The sequence below is a fragment of the Sorex fumeus genome, unplaced genomic scaffold, assembly GCF_029834395.1.
Source record: "Sorex fumeus unplaced genomic scaffold, SorFum_2.1 ptg000063l, whole genome shotgun sequence".
In the NCBI taxonomy this organism is placed as follows: domain Eukaryota; kingdom Metazoa; phylum Chordata; class Mammalia; order Eulipotyphla; family Soricidae; genus Sorex; species Sorex fumeus.
In genome coordinates this window covers 8,601,800-8,617,624 of record NW_026606120.1, presented here as the reverse complement: position 1 = coordinate 8,617,624, position 15,825 = coordinate 8,601,800, and the positions used below count along the sequence as shown (strand labels likewise).

Sequence of the window (15,825 nt, the reverse complement as noted above, 5' to 3'; positions counted from 1 at the left end):
GATACTTGCCTTGCAAGCGGTAGTCCCAGATTCAGTCCTCAGCATTGCAAAGGGAGTGATCCCTGAGACCAGCAGGTGTGGCCCCCAAACAAATATTTAGAATTGTACAGATAATATTAAATCATACCAAATAACACATAAAACTTAGTACATTCAGTGAAGCAGAAATTCTTTATCAGTGTTCTTCAGTCCTGCTGCACTTGGTGGCTGTCCTGGACCCGTGTTCGGAGAATGCTGATGTGTGTAGCGTGTCTGAGGTAGAGCTGGGTCAGCAGCTGATGTGTGTAGCGTATCGGAGGTAGAACTGGGTCAGTAACTGATGTGTGTAGTGTATCGGAGGTAGAACTGGGTCAGCAGCCTGGCTCTCTTGTTGCTCCTGGTGCACACCACATCTGTAACACTGCTATTTTTGCTTTTTGTGTAGAGTGAAAATCTTCGGGATGGGGGATGTAGTTCAGAGTTGGAGACTTGCCCTCCATGTTTGAGGCTCTGGGTTTTAGTTGGGTTTTAGTTCTGGTGCTGGGGGCAGGGGAGACTGGAAAAAAAAAAGTGAAGATCCCCTACAGATTTCTTTGGTTAGCAAAAAGGTACTGATATAGATCTGTAAAAATCAAGTGCCTCAATCTTTTTGTTGTTCGTTTTTGTATCATACCTGGTGGTGCTCAGGGCTTACTCCTGGCTCTGCACTCAGGAATCACTCATTGCTGGGCTTAGAGGACCAAGAGATGGGGGGGGGGGATTGAATCTGGGTCGACTACAGACTTTGTGTAAATCTCCCCATCTGCTGTACTATCACTCTGACCCCTTTCTTTACTTCATAATGATGAGTTTGAAATCTGTGTTGATTGAAACAGGAATGTTGTAGATAAAACGGTGTAACAGGAAGATTACATGGATGAATAAGTGTTATTACTATTTTTCCTCTTAGAAGAAGAGATGCTGGAACTGCAGGAGGATGACTTTATTGATGTGCCAGATCATGAGCAGATGGAAGATGAGACTTTTCCTCCTTTCCCACCTCCAGCCTCTCCAGAGAGAGATGGTGAAGGGGCTGAACCTGATGAAGGTCTGTAGAGTTAAAAAAGTGCCCTTGTGCACTAATTGTTGACTCATCAGTCAACTCTGAAATTCTGTATTTTACAAGAGGTTTGGCTGACAGGAGTAACATTAAATCTTGGTATGTTCTCTTAGAATCAGGGAGAAGCGCTCCTGTTCCTGTGCCTCCAAAGAGAACCGTTAAAAGGAACATACCCAAGCTGGACGCTCAGAGGTACGCATATGATTTGCTGAGGCTTCGTTTGTTTTTGTTTCACTCATCTCTGTTCCCAGCTGGGGTTGCTCTAGGCAATCCTCAGGGCCATGTGGTACCAGGGCTCAAACCCCAATCTCCTGTGTGCAAAGCCTGTGCTCAGCCTGTTGCTCTCTCTCTTTCCAATTCCCATTTCTTTTCTGAAAAGCTTTTGGTAGGAGTGGCTTGGCGACCAGATATTATTAAAGGTCTTTTTTGTTTGTTTAGTTCAGAACTTTTTTTGTTTTGTTTTTTTTTTTCTTCTGGCTTTTGGTTTAGACTTGGCGCTCTGGAGAACTCAGAATTGAAAACCTTTCTATCTGCAGGTTGATTTCTGAGAGAGGGCTTCCAGCATTAAGACATGTGTACGAAAAGGCAAAATTCAAAGGGAAAGGCCATGAGGTAAGAAGTGTCTGATTTAGTTCTCAGACCTTTGGTTTTTAGAATATCTGTGAAACTATGGACCCATGAGCACATTCCTGGGAATCTACAAATATTTCAGAAGTAGTTTATCTCCCTTTGAAAAGCTATCTGGAATGAGCACTGTTTGAGGTACTAGAGAACTTGATTTCTGTGTCTTTTTTGCCACTGTATATGATTTTAGAAAATCAAATAAGTCTTTGAGCTTGAGTTTGTTTTTATTAACTTTTTATTAACTTACTTTTTCTTTCCCAGAAACTGAAGAGAATAGGGACAGAGTAAATTGGTTTGTTTAAGTGATGAAACTAAGATTTAAAATCTATGCATTCTGTGTGCTGACGATTCTTATTTTTGAAAACTAAGAGTGCCTCCTCTTGGCCTGCCTTGTTTTCGTGCCTGCCAGGGCCTGGGCTTGAGCATGTGCCCGACAGTGCCCGCATATCAATGGTGGTGCCTCAGGGCCTCAGCCACAGGCGTGCCACTCCGAGATGGCGCTTGCCAGGGCCCGCAGTTCCTGGCTGTGGGTCCTAAGCCCGAGCTCACACCTGCCGGTGGTGCTTCCGTACACCAGGCCAGGGTGCAGCTCCTGGATGCAGCCAGGAGAGGATCATGATGCTCAGACTCTGCCAGGATCATGCTGGCACACGTGGCACACAGGGATATGAATCCCTAACAGTGTTTGCACAGTGGCTATTCTTCTGGGCCCGTACATTAGGCTTTAAGAATAATTGTTATTTTGGGATCAGAGAGATAGTACGGCAGGGAAAGTGTTTCCCTTTCTGAGTTTGATTTCTGGCACCACATACGGTCCCCTGAGCACATCTGGGTGAGGCTCAATTCTAGCACTGTAGCACTGTCCTCCCGTTGTTCATCGATTTGCTCGAGTGGGCCCAGTAACGTCTCCATTGTGAGATTTGTTGTTACTATGTTTAGCATATTGAATATGCCATGGGGAGCTTGCCAGGCTTTGCCATGTGGGCAAGCTACTCTAGGTAGCTTGCCAGGCCCTCTGAGAGGGGCGGAGGAATCGAACCCGGGTTGGCCGTGTGCAAGGCAAAAAATGCCCTACCTGCTGGGCTATCGCTCCAGCCCAATTATCAAAGGCTCAATTATCAAAACAAAAAGATTATTTAGGGACTGGAACCATAGCACAGGGGGTAGGGCATTTGCCTTGCATGTGGCTGACCCAGGTTTGATTCCAGCATCCCATATGGTCCCCATCCATCTCCCCCACCCCCCAGCACAGCCAGGACTAATTCCTGAATGCATGAGCCGGGAGTAACCCCTGAGCATCGCCGGGTGTCATTGTCTGTCACTGTCCTCCCGTTGTTCATTGATTTGCTTGAGCAGGCCCAGTGACATCTTCATCGTGAGACTTGTTACTGTGTTTGGCATATTGAATACATCACGGGTAGCTTGCCAGGCTTTGCCATGTGGGTGAGATACTTTCGGTAACTTGTATCGGTAGCTTGCCAGGCTCTCCGAAAGGGGGAAGAATCGAACCCAGGTTGGCCGGGCTGGCTGTGTGCAAGGCAAATGCCCTACTGCTGTGCTATTGCTCCAGCCCCCAAAAAGAAAAAAAAAAAATCTATTTTGGTCTTGGGTCACACCCAGGGCCTACTCATGGTGTTATGCTGGGGAATGTGGTTGCCCTAGGCTGTGTTCTTGGGGAGGGGGCGGGTACCTTGGTGCTAGGGTCAAACTTGGGTCTTTGCACCCTCTGAACCCCAACTTGATTAATTTTTTTTGTTTTAGAGTCACACCAGCAATGCTCAGAAACTATTGTTGGCTCCTGTGGGCTCAGTGCTCACTGCTGGCAGTGCTTAGGGGCCATGAGATGCTGGGGACCAAGCCTCGGGTTCCTGCACCCAGAGCACGTGCCTCAGGCCTTCGACCTGTTGCTCATTGAGAGGGTTTCTCTGGGGCAGCCCCTGGAAGCTCAGTGCACACAATTGGTAGAGCTCTGCCTCGTGCGGGGCCTGTGATACTGGGGAGGGAACAGTCGGAACCTGGCACATGCTTGGCTTGTGTCCTGTCGCTTGAGTGCTCTCTCTTACCCTCCTAGAAAACCGCTTAAGAGAAAAAGAAGAACCTGAGAGAGGGCAAGTGGGCCGAGCACATGCTTTGCGTGCCGGAGGCCTGGGCCAGTCCCTGGCACCTCATGGTTGCCTGAGCATTGTTGATGCAGCCCCAAAACTTTATTTACTTATTTATTTTTCAGTTGCCTTATCCCTCTTTATTTTTTTAAATTTTTAAAATTTATTTCATAAGGTAGTTCACAATATTTGATTACCTTTAATATTCAGACATTTAATATTTGGACAAACTTGCAGGCTATCGAATGTAGCCTGCCCACAGGGCAGAGTCTGGCAAACTCCCTGTGGCGTACCAAATATGCCAAATACCAGTAACAATGACGGGTCTCATTCTCCTAAAGAGCCGTGAATATAATCTCAGGGCTAGGATGAAAGAGACGTTACTGGGGCCTGCTCGAGGCAATCGACGAATCACAGGATGATGAAAAAATGAAATGACGAATATTCAGACATCAATCCCACCACCATTACACCTTCCCACCGCCATATTACAGATAATTTCCATCTCAAACCCAAATCCCTTTCCCAAAGCAGAACTGAAATAATCCATTTTGTATTGTTTGTTATGAAAAACCACTGAAGATGCTACAAAAAAGTATCCTTAGAGGAAAGAGTGTGGAGATTGTTCTATTTCATCGGGTCATTAAGCCCTTAATTAAGAGGCCATTAAGAGATCACTAATATGTTGTTGAAGGTTGAGCCTTGTGTGCTTTTGTATATATATCTGTAAAAATAAATAAATGCCTCTCTAAGATTGGTTGCTTACTTCTGTGAACCCCATCAAATGTGGTGTGGTATTCTTGGAGTAAGGGTAGAGTGTGCCCTGTGAAGTGTTGTGTGGCCACATTTGTGGCTGCAAGGTCCAGAAATAGGTTCACTTGTGGGTGGGACTCAGCCTGTGGTGGCTATTGGGTTCTGGAGGTTTTGGGCTTCTGGGTCTGGGTTCTTTGGGGCAGGGAGGGCCCTCACCTGCTCCCCTCTGGGGTGCTCGAATGAAACAGCCCCAAAACCTAAAAAATAAAAAGTAACATTTTTTGTAGGAAAGTCTAGAAATGTGAAGTTTTATTAGTCCGTTCTGTTAAACTTGATTTTTCTATAGGACTTAAAAATATTAATGTTAAGGGGCTGGAGCAATAGCACAGCGGGTAGGGCGTTTGCCTTGCACACGGCCGACCCGGGTTCGATTCCCAGCATCCCATATGGTCCCCTGAGCATCACCAGGGGTAATTCTTGAGTGCAGAGCCAGGAGTAACCCCTGTGCATCGCCAGGTGTCACCCAAAAAGCCAGAAAAAAAAAATTAATGTTAAATTGAAGTTTCTATGGAGAGGCACTATGTGTAACAATGTTTTAACTACATTCGGAAATTTTTGGTACTTTGCCCTTGGGATTTCTGAGTATATTTTCACAGTGCTGCTCAAAATATGTTTTAGGAAACTGTCACTTTATTTATTTTTAAAAGGTATCTTGACATCTTTTATTAAAACCTGTTTCCAAATAATGCTTTACAGTTCAGAAAAGATAACGTGTGATTATCTTTTAACTGGTAATTAACTTCATATTTTTTTTGCTTTGATTTTTATGTCTGTATTCAGTACTCTTTTAGACTATAACTCTCTAAGCCCTCGAAGTCCTTTATAAGAGTTTCTCAACCTTATAAATACAAAATGACACCAATGACTTTCACATTGCTTTTCAGTTCGAGAATCTGCTGACAAGGTCGGTTGTGAGAATGAGTGTTCTATTTAGCATATTTATTTTTATGTGTCAGGCTGAAGACTTGAAGACTCTGATCAGACACATGGAGCACTGGGCACATCGGCTGTTCCCGAAACTCCAATTTGAGGATTTTATTGACAGAGTTGAATACCTGGGAAATAAAAAGGAAGTTCAGGTGGGTAGTGAGGTTATTTTAAGTATAATTCACAATGTTAAATAGTACGGAGAATTCGTGGAGGTCAAGTAACTGGGATCTCATTTTGAAATATGTCTTGGTAGAGAAGGGAAGTTATTTTGGGTGGTGGTGGGGCAGTTTGGGTCACTCCTGAGCCGTGCTCGGGGGACCAAGTGGGTTGCCAGGGGTTGACCCTGGGCCAGCTGTGGGCGAGGCAAACACTCTACTGACTGTACTACTGCTTGGGCCCCAAGAAGGAAAGTTAATAGGTATTGGAAGAGCAACTTTCTAGAAACTATAAATTAATAACATTTTTTTCTAAATATTATTGATGAAAATGTGAAAGTATCTTTATTTTCAGACATGTTTAAAACGAATTCGACTTGATCTGCCCATTGTGCATGAAGATTTCATTAGCAGTAATGGTAAGAACATAGGTTTTCTTACTTTTTAACCATTTTGTATTTAGAGATGGATATCTGTGGGGGTAGTTGGTACATTAGGACTGGACTCTTGGTCTACTGAATATATAATTCTAGCACAGTCACTGGGAGTGAATCGAAATGGCACAGCGCATCAAGACTTGTGTATGATACTTGTTTTTTTGGCTTTAGGCCACACCCTCAGTGCTTGCTCAGGCCTTACTCTACCTCTATGCTCAGGGCTCACTCTTGGTGGGCTTGGGGGCCTCTAGAGGTGCTGGGGATCTGACCCAGGTCAGTAGCTCACAGGGCAGGTGTCCTGCCTGCTGTCCTGTTGCTCTGGTCCTGAGACTGGTTTCTTTAGGGCCTGACTGAGTGTCACTAAGAGATGTTGTGAATATGTATTCGATGCTGTTGATCAGAGCTCTGAGAAATCTGGTGATGGTGACCTGCTGACCCTGTGTAGTGCTTTTTAATAAAAATATATGACAAGATTTGCTCGAGCGGGCCCAGTAACGTCTCCATTGGAGACACTCATTTTCATTCATATCATTTGTGAATAGAGAAAATAAATTTGACAGAATAAGCTGGTGGTGAAATACTTTACACATTACTTTGGAGTGTAGACATGAGGGCCAGAGAGGCAGTACAATGGGTAGGGCATTTTCCTTTCCCGTGGCCCGCCCAGGTTCAATACCCAGCATCCCATCTGGTCCCTCGAGCCTCTTGAGGAATGATCCCTACGGACAGAGCCAGGAGTAACCCCTGAGCATAGCTGTTTGTAAACCCCCCCCCCCCCCAAACCCCCCAAACAGTGCAAACAAGGACTGGGGAAAATACTTCATGGGCTGAGGCACGCCTTGTGTCTGAAGGCCTGGACTCCATCCCAGCCACTGGCGTCGCATGATCTGAGCTTTCCTGGGAGCAGCACAACCTCCCCCCACCTCTCCTTCCCCTGTGACTGGTCCTGGTATGGGCTGCATCTGCGAGCCGTGCAGTGCAGCCGTTGGCGGTCACAAACAGCAAAGCATGGTTCTTGCCGACAGGGTCTGTAGAGTCATCAGATTTCCTGTGCGATGGCCCCATACATGCTCGTTGCAGTTAGGAAACTAAATGTATGTAGTCGAAAATGCAGACTCCATACAGAACCACCTCAAGTTATTTCTACATTAAAAGTGATCAGAATTGAGATTGAAATTGAAATAAACCAGGATTTAATTTGTTGGTGAGTTGTGGTAAGTACTGGTGGCATGAGATTGTATATATGGAAAGGACTTAGGACAGGACTTTAGTCCTTTACTAAGCCCATAGTGAAGCATTGGTGTTTTCCAGCACTTTCTGTGTTATGTACTGTGTTAAAAATTATTAGTATTAGACTCCTTGCTTCACAGGCTACCTAGAGAGCAGGTCAGCCTGTAGTCATTGCCTGTAGTCTAACGGTTGCTGTAACTAGAGATTTGAATAGGGCACAGAGCAGTGTGTATATAGGTGCGTTACCTAGAGGAAGGGAAAGCTTCACAGCAGAGTATCTCAGTGGTAGAGGCAAATTGTAGAGGCCAGGCAGAGGTGTTTTCAGATGAGGAGGAAGCTCATTTCGATGCTGCGGCATCAATAAATAAGCAGCACTGGGGCATGCCGAAATACAGAGTGCCTGGCGAGGCTTAAATCAGAGCCTTGTTTACTGCCGCTCAGTATTTTCATAGTCTCCAAGACTTCTGGGTCGATGCCATAGCAGTAAAACTGTTTTGAGCATATTATTTAGTTTTCTAATATATTTGTCAGGGTACTGATGTGATAACCAGCATTGGGCCACACATGGCAGTGCTCAGGGATCACTCCGGGTATGCCTGGGATTGAACCTGGGTAGATCTCGAAAGGAAAGCTTACCTGCTGAACCATCACTCTGGCCCCTGCTGTGCTCAGGGCTTAACTCCTGGCTCTGTACTTGGGGATCATTGCTAGCGGGCCCATGAGGCCATATGGTGGGTCAGCCCACAGTGCTCTCTCTCTAGCCCCAGTGGTTTTTGTTGTTTTGTCTTTTGGGCTACGCCTAGGAGTGCTCAAGAGTTACTTCTAGGACTGCTCTCGAGGATCACTCCTGGCAGGATTGAACCTGGCGTGGCTGCAACCTAGGAGGGTGCCCTCCCTGCTACGTGTCTCAGCTGCAAACCTCCCCACCCCCATTCTCCCGTTTTGTGTTTTCTTTTGTTTGTGGGCCACATCCCACAGTGCTGGGGGCTTACTCCTGGCTCTGTGCTCAGGAATCACTCCTGGCTTTAGGCTCATGGGACCATCTGAATGCCAGGGATCAAACCTGGGTCAGCTGTGTGCAAGGCAAACACCCTCCCCACTGCACTGTCGTCCCGCCCCCCTCCGTCCCCCACCAGTTCAGTTTTTATCTCATCCACCAGTGCAAGAATTCTGCCGGCTTTTGCCTGCAAATTCTCACCCTTTCTCAGCCAGTTTTTCTTCCCTTGGATGGGGATGGCTCCCAGGTGCCACCCAGAAGGTTTGGGGGCCCTTCTGGTGAATCCTAACCAAGTACAGTTGTTCCACGCAGGATCCTGCGGGGTCCTGCAGAGCTGGGGTTACCCATTTCTCCTGTCGTGCTCCAGGCCCCTAGGGCTCCAAGAGGACCATTTGTTACCAGGGACGAACCTGGGACTCCTGCAACAAGCCCGAGCTCTGGTCCTCAGCCACCTCCCAGCCTTGCAGAGATCTTTTGGAGCCCCCACATGTGTGTCTGTTGTGCTTTGGCTTTTCCACTGAACTGGACAGTGAAAACCAGCTTCGGTTTTCAAAACCAGTTAGTGCCACACTGGGAGCACCGGGCACTTGGCAGTGTTGGGGACCTGACCTGATATATCAGGCATGTAAGGCAACTTACATGCTCTCCCACTCAGCCACGTCCTCGGCTCTCTCTTTAGTTTTGGGGCCACACCCAGCGGTGCTCAGGGCTTACTCCTGGCTCTGTACTCAGGGGTCACTCCTCGCAGTGCTCGTTGGAGCATATGGGGTGCTGGAGATCTAACCTGGGTCAGCTGTGTGCAAGGCAAATGCCCTGTCTGCTGAACTATTGCTCCGCCATGCCTTGTTTTAAATATAATAGACTTAGTTTTTTTTCTGATTGTTTTAGATGCAATATAGGTCTGATATTTACATTCTTCCACTGTGGATTGTTTTAGGTGCATCTTACTGTAAAATAACCAGTGGGTAGCACATCAAGAATTGATTGAGATTTGGTCCAGGGAGATAGCTCAAAAGGCTGAAGCACAGATTTTGCATGTGGAGCCCAGGGTTTTATCCTTGAAACACATCTTCCCCTGAATACTGCAAGTATGACCCCCAACTCCTTCCTTCCCCCACAACCCACCAAAAAAAAAAGTGTCAAGATAGCACTAAGACCGTTGGGGTTTTTTATGTGTGTTTTTTGTTTTGTTTTGTTTTGCTTTTTGGGTCACAACCAGCGATACACAAGGGTTACTCCTGGCTCTGCACTCAGGAATTACTCCTGATGGTGCTCTGGGATGCTGGGAATCGAACTGGGTCGCCCACGTGCAAGGCAAACAACGCTCTACCCACTGTGCTATCGCTCCAGCCCAAGACTGTTGTTTTTAATTAGTTTTAAGATTGGTCACAAATCTCTAAATTTGTTGTCTTTTTTACTGTTGTATCTGGATTTCATCCTAATTTAAAAAAATTAGCTTCTATATTATTAGTTCATTATACCATAGAGACACCGTAGTGGCAAGCTGTTAAAATGTGTTTGTGAAGCCGGAGCAGTTGTACAGTGGTTCGGGCACCTGCCTCACATGGGGTTTGATCCCCAGCATTTCATAGGGTCCCCCGAGCACCATTACTGCATGGTCCCTATTTGACCATTCTACAGCCTCCATAGCACAGCAGTAGGGCGTTCACCTTGCGTGCAGCCGGCCTGGCCGAGCCAGGTTTGATTCCTCTGCCCCTCTCGGAGAGCCTGGCAAGCTACAGAGAGTATTTCGCCCGCACGGCAGAGCCTGGCAAGCTACCTGTGATGTATTCAATATGCCAAACACAGTAACAACAAGTCTTACAATCGAGATGTTACTGGGCCCGCTCGAGCAAATCGATGAATAACGGGAGGACCGTGACCAATCCTTCCCCTGACTTTCACTGATCCTTTCACTCTCTTCTTAGCTTAAAAAAAAAGGACAAAGTATGAGCAGAAAGGTAAAATTCTTTGTAATGATAGGAAATATGCTTAGGCTAAAGAGCAACATGATTTAAAGCATGTTCTAATTTTGCAAGCACTTTGTTTTGGGTCACACCCAGCGAGGCTCAGGGCTTACTCCTGGCTCTGCACTCAGGAATTATTCCTGGCGCTGCTCAGGGGACCATCATGGGGTGCTGGGGATTGAACCTGGGTTGACCATGTACAAGGCAAGCGCCTAACCCACTGTGCAATTGCTCTAGACCCTAAAAGCTTCATTAAGTGCTGCCTCTGGGCCTGGGGATACAGCACAGGTAGAACATGAACCTTGCCGATGGGGCCTTGGGTTTGATTCACTGCAAAATAAAAAATCAGTGTGTAAGTTCACAACTAAATTCTATCTTTCACCATTCAGTTGACTCCCTTTACCCAGTTTACACAACCCCTTCTTTTCTTTTTTTGGTTTTTGGAGCACACCTAACGATGCTCAGGGACTGACCCAGTGCCCAGAGGTGGCTTTGGTGGTGCCTGGAGGGCAGCAGGCCTTCTGCGTGGCAAGCCTGTGCTGGCCTTGAGCATCCCTCTCTGTCCTCCCTGTCAGCTTTCTCATCAAGCAGATGTTTAACACCCTCCCATACCTTACAAGTTTGTTTCTACAAGTCTTGCATTTTACCCCTTGAAACTGGTTTTCAGGGCTGGGAGCTCTCTCGGAGGACTTTCGGGGGGCCTGGGTTTGATACCCCCAGCACCGTATGGTCCACCAAGTGTCACTGGGAGTGATCCCTGACTGCTGCTGGGTGCAGCCCCAAAACAAAAACCTGGATTGAGGAGGCATACTCTCCCCTCCTAATTAGTCGAACACTACCCATGTACTACTTTTTCTGTTGCAGATGTAGAAGGAGAAAATGAAAATAATGGCAATGAGGTAGCTGTTACTGAATTGGATTCCTGTTTTACAAACTCATCTGGAAGTGAGAAGTTTTCTTCAGAGTCAGGTGGAAGCATAACAGATGAGCAGCAACGAAGAATTGAGAGAAATAAACAACTGGCCTTGGAACGAAGGCAGGCAAAGCTGCTGAGTAATAGTCAGTCCCTCGGAAATGGTAAACTTTATGCTCAGTTTTATATGCTGCTGTTGATATAGCAAGTGCCTGAGGAATAGAAAAGTGTGATGATCGTATATTAACTTTATGTATCAGAGTGAAAGAGAGAGCGAGAGAGATGTGTGGGGTGTGTGTGTGTGGGGAGGGTGTTAAGGGTGTTAGCTATTTGGAGGAATCTTGAAACGATAAACAATCCAAATGTGTAAATACCTGATTCTCTTTGAAATTAATCATTTAACATTGATTCTGGATTTTTTGAAAACATGCTTGTTTTTCTACTCTCAGTACGACACATAATCTTGTCTTTAGGTACATTAATTATGTACATAACTGGTTCTTCCTGAAACATGCCTTGTGGGGTCTCTGAGAGTTTTAGAGCCATTTACTGTGACATGAATTGGTCTTAAAATGCATTTTTATTATGTTGTGTCACTTTCTTTATAAACCATTGGTTTCGTTCCCTTGCATTTTCTTTCAAAACTCCATTACAATTTGTTTGGGGGCTGGAGCTATGGATACGCTTGCCTTGCACACCGCTGACCTGGCCGGTCCCTGGAGCCTCCCAGGAGCAATCCCTGAGTACAAAGCCCTGAGCACTGCCAGGTGTGTCCCCAAACAAAGAGAACAACGACAACAAATCATACTGGTTTAATTTTCTACCCCCAGTGGACTTGGGGGCTTCTCCTGTGTCTATGCTGCTGTTGCTCCTGGTGGCACTCGGGACCACCAGCTTCTGGAGGCTGGACCTGGGTCCAGTCAAAGAATATGCTCACCCTCTTGAGCTGTCTGAATCAACAAGTTTGATTTGCTTTGTTTTGTTGTTGGGTCACACCCAAGCTGCTCAGCAATTAATCCTGGCCCTGCACTCAAGGGTCACTTCTGGTGTGCTCAGAGGACCATATGGGATGCGGGGGATTGAACCTGGGGTAGCCAGGTGCAAGGCAAATGCCCTACCTGCTGTACTATTGCTCTGACCCCAAGATACTTTATTTTATTTATTTTTTTGAGGGGTGGGGTGGCACACACTGCTCAGGGCTTACTCCTTGCTTTGTGCTCAGGGATCATTTCTGGTGATCTTTGGAGGGCCATATGTGGTGGTAGGGATTGAACATGGGGCAGCTGTGGGCAGGCAAACAACTTACTTGCTACACTGTCACTTCAGCCTCATGAAAGATATTTTTGCTTGTTTGCTTTGTTTCTGGGCTACACCCAGCTGTGCTCAGGGGTTCCTCCTGACCCTGTACTCAGGGATTACTCCTGGCAAACTATATGGGATGCTAGGGATCAAACCTGGGTCAGATATGTGTTCTACCTAGTGTACTATCTCTCCTCTTTTGAATTAGAAATATTTTTTAAAAAGACATTTTAGCGGTTGTTTGGATGAGAATGGGTTGCCTTTGACTGTGATTGAAGAGTTTGACTTCCAGACTTTTTTTTTTTTTTTTTTGGCTTTTTGGGTCAGACCTGGCAATGCACAGGGGTTACTCCTGGCTCATGCACTCAGGAACTACTCCTGGCGGTGCTCGGTGGACCATATGGGATGCTGGGAATCGAACCCGGGTTGGCTGCGTGCAAGGCAAACGCCCTACCTGTTGTGCTATCGCTCCAGCCCCATTCCAGACTTTTTTTGAGTGGAATTTATACATGTAAAAAAAATGAATTTATGGTGCTGGAGAGATGACTCAAGTGGTAGGGTGTATGCCTACCTGAGTGAGGTCCTAAAATTTTTGTTTTTTTGCAATTTCCCCACATTGCTTCAGTTGTTAGAGCAGCCTCTCATCCCCTTGAATACTGCTTGAGAGGTCAAAAATCAAAAACCAAATTTTTTTTTGTTGTGGGGCACACCTGGTGGTGCTCAGAGCTGACTCCTGGCTCTGCTCTCAGGGATCACTCTTGGCAGGGCTCAGGGGACTATATGGGGTGCCGGAAATCGAACTGGGTTGGCTGCATGCAAGGCTAGTTCCCTGCCCACTGTACTATCACTCTGTCCAGAAAACTTTTTTTTTTTTTTTTGCTTTTTGGGTCATACCTGGAGATGCACAAGGGTTACTCCTGGTTCTGCACTCAGGAATTACCCCTGGCGGTGCTCAGGGGACCATATGGGATGCTGGGAATCGAACCCAGGTTGGCTGTATGCAAGGCAAACGCCCTACCCGCTGTGCTATCGCTCCAGCCCCAAACATTTATTTTTTAAAGCTTTATTTGGAGGAGGGGAAAGATAAATAAAATCACATCTAGATGGTAGTGTATAGTTATATATGGAATTGTTACAGAAGTATGTACAGAAAAGACAATAAAATGATAGAAAAAGTAAAGTGATCATTGACGTCATCACTACTTTGATATTTGTTTATCAGGTAAATTATATGTGATGGCTTCTCTTCCAGACTCATTACTGACCACACCCTCAGCCCAGTCTGCTGAAGAGACAGGGGAGGGGCAGCAGGAGCTGCAGTCAAGTGGACTTCACGGAGATGCTCTGGATGATCCCGAGGCTGACGTCACCACCGATGCACACGATGCGGGGGGTCACCTCACGTGAGCACCGCAGGGACAACGCTGTCCAGCCCTACGGAGCTCTGGGCATTCTTTAAGCTTCGCAGGGCTCTGTATTTTGTTTTCTGTTGGTGAAAATCCTTATGTAATAGAATTTTTGTTGATACTCATTTAAAATACTTGTATCTAGGTGCCAGATCAGTAGTCCAGTGGGTAGGGCACCTGCCTTGCACACCACGGACCAGGGTTCAGTCCCCGCCAGGAATGGTCCTGAGCGCAGAGCACAGTGGGTGCAGCCCACACACAACAGAAGACTGTATATAAAAGAGTTAACTTATTCGCTTTAGAAAAGTCTGGTCTATTTATTGTTTGTCGATGCTCATAAAAATGATTAGTAGCTAGATTAGCAGCTTCCAGTATGCCATTGATTGCCTTATTTGCATTAACTTGGGTGGAGTTTTAAGATGTAATTTATAGAGTATTAAAGTCAATTTAAAATTTTTAAAAACTGTCTCAAGACTTTCTGAAAATTATTGCTACTTCTGCAATTTACATTTATGTTAAAATGTTTGAGGGGTTTACATGTGTATTTTGAGGAGTCATTTTACTATCTAATACATTCTTGGGAGAAGCCGGTGGGTGAAATTCTAAGGAAGAATATGTTCAGTCAAAGTCTAGGGAATGAGGACTGTTTGGTCCTGGTGGCCGTGAGGAGACCTGCTAGGGTCCTCAGTTTCCTTAGCAATGTTAGGGAAGGAAGGGGCATGAGAGTACCAAGTTGACAGCAAGCTTAAAGGCCTGACTTTTGGGGGTCCAGGGTTATAGGTTATTGGGGAAGTGCTTTGCGTGCTCTAAGTGTGACCCCACCATTGCCATGTGATCCCCAATACCACAATGTAACTATGACAACAAAGAGAAATGGGGACGAGGTCTAACAGGCGGGGGCGGGGGTGGGGAACACCCAACACTTGACAGTTCAGGCTAGTCCTGGCTCAGGGGTGATCCAGGGACTTAATGCAAGGCCTTAGCCCCCCACACTCCTCCCGCCTATTTCCCCTCTTAAACCCCGAGGTCTAGTTCTTGGCTGGGAGAGTAAAGGCAAAGCTAGTTTTTATAAATTAGGAAGTGGCGAGATGGCATTTTGAGGAAAAACCTCGCAGTGATGATTTTAAAGTAAGGTGTTTATCTTTATGCAGGCACTGGGGTTTGACCCCTGGTACCCCACCTAGTCTCCCAAGTTGGGAGTGATCCCTGACTGCAGAGCCAGGAGTAAGCTCTGAGCACAGCCAAGTGTGGCCCCTAACCAAGAAATAAAGTGTTAGTGCTTCTTTCTACTAAGGGCTGCAGCTCATGCTCTGTATGTGGGCCCTGGGCTCATTCTGCCTCTGTGTAGCCCCCCCGAGTGCTGCTGGAGCAACCCCCAAGGAGCCCCATCACCCCTTGGACCCTCAGTACCACTCTTAGCCCCTAAACTGAAAGCAAACACAAAGCAGGGGTGCACAGACTGAGTGCTCTGAGGCTCGTGGGCGTCAATGGAGGATGGAGAGGGATGTGAGTAAGGACATTGGGGGTGGGGGAAAGGCTTTGCCGGGGCAGTAACGGGGCACGGGGCTAACTGCCCAACAGGGGGTTAGCCAGAAGCCTGGACTCCTGAATGCTCCAGTGCCTGAGGAGACTGCTTCCTCTGGTTTCTCCCTGCCCTCACAAACTGAATTAAAGGAGCTGACCAAGAAAGGAAATTTTATCAGCGTTGGATTTGCTGGTAAGATAATTATTTACAGATTGGGGCCATCAGATGGGTAGGACTCTGGCCTTGAACATGGCCAACCTGAGTTCGATCCTGGCACCCATTTGTGTTTTTGTTGTTATTTTGGCTTTTTGGGTCATACCTGGAGATGCTCAAGGGTGACTCCTGGCTC

At 46.5% G+C, this 15,825-nt stretch overlaps 1 protein-coding gene and 1 non-coding gene across 2 annotated transcripts; both read left to right on the top strand.

Annotated features, from left to right (window-relative positions):
- The first annotated feature begins 928 nt into the window (after positions 1-928).
- TIPIN (TIMELESS interacting protein) lies at positions 929-14,514 on the top strand. The gene is made up of 7 exons (XM_056127523.1): positions 929-1,066; positions 1,192-1,270; positions 1,615-1,690; positions 5,574-5,696; positions 6,058-6,121; positions 11,198-11,410; positions 13,798-14,514. The coding sequence occupies exons 1-7, from the start codon at positions 937-939 to the stop codon at positions 13,950-13,952; spliced, it is 840 nt and encodes a 279-aa protein (XP_055983498.1). The 5' UTR covers positions 929-936; the 3' UTR covers positions 13,953-14,514.
- Positions 7,076-7,209, top strand: LOC130036367 (small Cajal body-specific RNA 14). The gene has a single exon (XR_008794399.1). It is a non-coding gene; the product is annotated as a small Cajal body-specific RNA 14 (non-coding RNA).
- Positions 14,515-15,825: the final 1,311 nt, after the last annotated feature.

Coding starts and splice junctions, on each gene's coding strand:
- TIPIN (XM_056127523.1), top strand. CDS start 937: ATGCTGGAACTGCAGGAGGATGACTTTATTGATGTGCCAGATCATGAG. Junction 1,271..1,614: donor CCCAAGCTGGACGCTCAGAG/GTACGCATATGA, acceptor TTCTATCTGCAG/GTTGATTTCTGAGAGAGGGC. Junction 6,122..11,197: donor AGATTTCATTAGCAGTAATG/GTAAGAACATAG, acceptor TTTCTGTTGCAG/ATGTAGAAGGAGAAAATGAA.